The sequence below is a fragment of the Cynara cardunculus genome, assembly GCF_001531365.2.
Source record: "Cynara cardunculus var. scolymus isolate 2C chromosome LG 4, CcrdV1, whole genome shotgun sequence".
NCBI lineage: Eukaryota > Viridiplantae > Streptophyta > Magnoliopsida > Asterales > Asteraceae > Cynara > Cynara cardunculus.
In genome coordinates this window covers 16275420-16281023 of record NC_037531.1, presented here as the reverse complement: position 1 = coordinate 16281023, position 5604 = coordinate 16275420, and the positions used below count along the sequence as shown (strand labels likewise).

General features: G+C 35.1%; 1 protein-coding gene across 1 annotated transcript in view; it reads left to right on the top strand.

The window, feature by feature from the left end:
• Positions 1-1252, top strand: part of LOC112510932 (UDP-glycosyltransferase 85C1-like) — a 7845-nt gene extending 6593 nt beyond the window's left edge. Inside the window, exon 2 of the mRNA XM_025116284.1 lies at positions 233-1252. Coding sequence (XP_024972052.1) covers positions 233-1161 — 929 coding nt within the window. The 3' untranslated portion in view covers positions 1162-1252. The remainder of the gene's footprint in view (positions 1-232) is intronic.
• Positions 1253-5604: the final 4352 nt, after the last annotated feature.

Genomic DNA, 5604 nt, shown 5'->3' with positions numbered 1-5604 from the left:
TCAAGGTTAGAAGAGTATTTTAATGTACCAAAGTATCAATCCGATCAACCCGTACGATTTGGGTTGGGTTGGATTGGATTAAGATTTTTCAAACCGCAAATATTGTATTGGGTTGTTCAAATATCTTCAACCCGGTCAATCCAACTCATAAACACCCTTACTTAAAATCATGTTCCTTTGATTTGGAAAAAGGGACGGTAACTATTACATCGATCTTAAACTGTTTATGCAGATGAAAGTTATTTGACAAATGGATATGTCGACAAGTTGATAGATTGGGTTCCAGGAATGGAACAAATCCGTTTACGGGATCTTCCTGAACGGATCTTAGCCACAAAACCCGATGATCCATCGTTACATTATCTAGTCGAAGCAGCTCGGGTAGTCGATAAAGTTTCGCACATCATCGTTCATACTTTCGACGAATTAGAAGATAACCTCGTCAAAGAGCTTAAATCCATCTTTCCTCGGATCTACACGGTCGGGCCTCAGCAGCTACTTCTGGACCAGATAACAGGAAAAGAAACCAAGATCTCAAATTTCAACGGCTACAGTTTATGGAAGGAAGAACCCGAGTGYGTCAAGTGGCTCGAGTCGAAGGAACCCAACTCGGTGGTTTACGTCAACTTTGGAAGTCTAGCCATGATGTGTTTACAAGATCTTCTTGARCTCGGTTGGGGACTTGTGAACAGCAACCATGAGTTTCTTTGGATCATCAGGACCGATATGRTTGATGGTGGTTCAGCCGTTTTGCCAACAGAATTCGTGGAGGCGATCAAAGGGAAAGGTTTGATTGCAAGTTGGTGTTTGCAAGAAGAGGTTCTGAACCACCCTGCGGTTGGCGGGTTCTTGACTCACGGTGGGTGGGGTTCGGTTATCGAGAGCTTGTCGGCTGGGGTACCGATGTTGTGTCGGCCGGTTTCCCACGACCAGCGGACTAATTGCCGGCAACTGGTGAAGGGATGGGAGGTTGGAATGGAGATTGAAGGTGATGTGAAGAGAGATGAAATCGAGAAGCTTGTAAGGATGTTAATGGAGGGCAAGAAGATGAGGAAGAAGTCGATGGAGTGGAAGAAAAAGGCGGAAATCGCGGCGGGTTTCAACGGGTCGTCGTCTTTGAATATCGAAAATCTTGCTCGTGAAATCACCCGGTTGTCGTAAAGCTAGATTCCGGATTCTATCGATGGATGTGCGTTTTCGAAGTGATTATTGTTACTTGAAGATTTGAAGTTAAAACTAGATGATCGTTTGATTGAGAGTACTATATTCATATGTGAATAATCAATTCTGTTGTAACAACTCTTTTGAATTATTTACTTGCAGATTATTCACATATCAGATAAATTATGCTGGTTATGTTGTATTGTCCCCATTCAGCCAAAAAAAGACATCTCTACCCGTTATCGTTGAGACATACCTGATACCTCCTTCTAGGTTACAAACACGCCTCCATTCAAAACCTTAGCCGCTGCACTTGAGACACACTGTCGATCACGACCTTCTTTCGTAGACCGTCGAATTCGACCTTCTTTCTAGCGACCATCGAGCCTTGTGAGCGGCGACCTTCTTTCGGGCGATTGTAGAGCCAGAAGAGGGTGGTAGTTGCAATTCCATTTCTTGCTTTCATGGCAACTTCTATATTTTTGATTCTACATTGATTGTCCCAATATATACAAAAAAAACTATATTACAAAAGTAGCTACCAAATTTTTTCATGTAATCTCAGTACAAGACTTGTAAATATAACAAGTATTCAAGTACAAATGATATCACATCATCCCAAAATCCACATGTAAGCAATCATAAATTCTTCATAATTTCCCCTTTCCCTTATCGTAAGATTGTGCTCAACTTGTAATGCACATTTTGAAATACAAATGAGAATTAGACCATGAGGTCTAATAACAAATAAACAACTTTTATCAAAACAAACCTCTTTTGCCGCATCAATAAGATGAGACAACACATATTTATCACGTCAAACAACCAAATAAGCCCTTTATCGCATAACTCATTAACTTGTTGCATCATATAGATAAAACCATAATTTTCTCGCATCACATTGGGTGAGACAACCTCATTTCCTCGCAAAACATTAGTGCGAGAACTCATCTCATCGTATCACACTGGTGCGATAAACACATTTTGTCGCATCTGATAACTCAATTTATTGCATCACAAGGATGTGACAAACACTCTTCTTGCATCACAACGATAAAGTCAACTTTATCGCATCAATAGGATGCGATAACCCAGATTATCGCATCTTAAAGATGCGATAACTCAAATTCATCGCATCAATAAGATGCTTTAACAATTCATCCTTTGATCAAAAGCCCAATTTTCATATACAGTTGATTATGTCACCTTTATTCTATAATACGTCTCTCCTGATTATCTCACTCTTATCCCAAAATATTCATCTCCTGATTATGTCACATTTATCCCAAAATACACCTCTTCTGATCATGTCATCCTTATCCATAATACGCCTCTCTTGATTATGTCACTCTTATTCTAATAATTTGATATTAACATATCAAAATACAAATTTATGCTAATCAATAGCATAACAACAGCTTCAGAACTCCCCACATAAAGAACCATACAGTTCTGTTTCAACACTGTAAAAGGAAAACTTTAAAATAAAATTCACCTTAATTCACAAAAATAAAGATAAACAACAACAAATATTCAAATTAATAATCACATAACCAATTTCTTCTTCCCCTTACGATTTCTGTTTTACTTCAGCTTTTTGAACACATACATAGTAAACTCTTTTTGCTTTTCTACTGACTTCACACCATCCCAATTAGAGATGGCCAAAATCCGGTCCCAAGCCGGTCCTTAACCGGTCCCTACGGGTCCTAATCAAGACAAAAACCGGCGGTAACCGGTCCTGCCATAACCGGTACCGGTTCCGGTGAAATACCTTGTAACCGGTCAAGCTTACCGGTAACCGGTTAAGGAATCCGGTTCCGGTTCCGGTCCCATAACCGGTCCCATCCGGTCCCGGCCAAAAAAAAAAAAATTCAAATTTTTGTTTATTAATAAATTTTTAATATGCTATTAATATGTTTGTAATATGTTATTTTTAATATGTTTTATATAAATACGTTTTATTATAAATACGTTTAAAAATATGTTTTGTTATATATATACGTTTAATTTTATAAATACGTTGACTTTTGTTGACCGGGCCGGGCCGGGCCAGTCCTATAACCGGTTACATAACCGGCCTCGGTCCTAGAAAACATTAAAATCCATAACCGGTTCATAACCGGCGATCCACAACCGGTCCATACCGATCCCGAGCCGATTCTGGCCCCTCTCCGGTCCTGGTTCCGATCCTCCGACGATTACGGGCCGGACCGGACCCATTTGGCCATCTCTAATCCCAATGAGATAAAAACCAATATCTCATAATAATAATCACAAATAATAAGAGGCTATGGATCTGACTACAATATTTGAGCACATAATCAATTTAACCCCCTCAATGTTTCATCATTATTCAAAAATAACTTCGAACTTTATAACTGATAACCCCAATTATCACACATAGGGACAAAAAGGAAACGAATTGAAAACAACAATGTCCAAAAATACCAATTACTAAAGATCAAAATGAAAATAGTTATAAACAACAATTCATAAAAACAAAATTCTAGTTAATGACAAATTCCATAAATTAAACTCTTTATTTTTAAAAGTAATAAATTTATTTTTTATACCTGATATGTTCCTATCAATGTTTTTTATACAAACGGTTTTTAGTTCAAGAATCTTATCGATGTTCTTGATACAAATGGTTTTCAGTTCAAGAATCTTATCGATGCTTTTGATACAAATGGTCTTCGGTTCGAAAAATCTTATTGATATTTCTGATGCAATCGTTTTGGGTTTAAAAAAATACACAAATAAAAACTTTCAAATAGTTAATTTGACACTAATATTAATATATTTTTTGTAAATTTTATATGATATTTTCAAATTTATATTTTATTCAAATATTAAAATATTATCGCTTTCTTAAAACCACATAAAATTGTATTATATCGATATAGATACAAAAAAAAATAAAACGAAATATTAAAATCAAAATATGTCTCGATACATTCTACGAGTATCCTTCTAGTTAATATTTAATACGTGACAAAATAAATTATGAACCTAGAATTATATGCATTGTTTAAAACGTTTGCATGTGTTTGTATATATATATCGCGTCATTTTACTTATTAATTTAAATTACATCACATCAACATACATTTGAAAAAGAAAAAAAGAAAAAAAAAAAAAAAAAAATATATATATATATATATATATATATATATAGTAATAAAAACAAAAAATAGCCGACGTACATTATTACTGACTATAAAAATAAAAATAATATAATTCTAATAATAAAATAACCAGTTTAAAGCAGCGACTAGAGGTGCTCAAAAACCCGATCAACCCAACTCAACTCAACTCAACTCAACTCGAAATAATTCAACCCAAATCAATCTGATGTCTAACCGAGTTGTAAAATTTCAAACCGTAAGTATCGAGTTAATATTGGGTTACTATTATTTTAACTCAACCCAACCCGATGAGTCCGATATCCATTTATTTATTGGATTTAATATAATTGTTGAATTTCTATTAATATAGAAACTAGACAATTACATGATCACGTAAGTTATTCATATACACATCTTTTCAATCTATTCACCTCTCTATATAATTCATTCGTATATATGTTCAGTAACTGTAAACATATATACGTAAATTGAGAAAATTAATTGAATGTGATATACGTAAGAAATATGGATAAGTTGTATTAAAATATTCGATGATGAAAAAGTTATTATAAGTAGAGAAATAACATATTCAAGGTTAAAAGAATATTTTCGACCAATGGGTTGGGTTCGGTTGCACTTTCAATTAGGTTAGGTTGGGTTGGGTTAAGATATTTCAAACCGCAAGCATTGAGTTGGATTGTTCAAATTTCTTCGACCCGATCAACCCAACTCATGAGCACCCCTAGCAACGACAATAGAGTGATTTGCAATAATGTCTTTAGTTGATTATATCAGTAAAATCCAATACTATATAAGACTTTTCATCTTTGTTAATCGGGTAAAACTTGTTATTCTCACTTACTGAGTAAGGGGCCGTTTACCAAACACTTATCCATTAAGTGCTTATCGGTAAAATTTAATACTATCATTTACTTACCATTAAGATTTTAATCCATCAAAACGACATTGTATGCAACAATTCACCCAGTAAGCACTTACCGTGGTAAGAGTCGTCGCTCTTACTTACCGGGTAAAACTCATGGTCCTTGTCTCGCTCTTACCGGGTAAGATTATTAATACTTATCATATTCATCCGATGAGGTAAGGTAAGTATTTGATAATCGGTCCTTAAAAATATTTATCTTTGTTGTCGTTGTTGACAGTGATGTTAAAACCAGAAAATTAGTAAGTAGAGGTATATTCAGCATAGTGGCGTAATTAATTAAGTCCAGTTTGGCTTGGTCAACACAGACATCGTGTTTATATAAGAGCTTAATCCAGACACCGAAACACACGCTAAAAACACACAGAG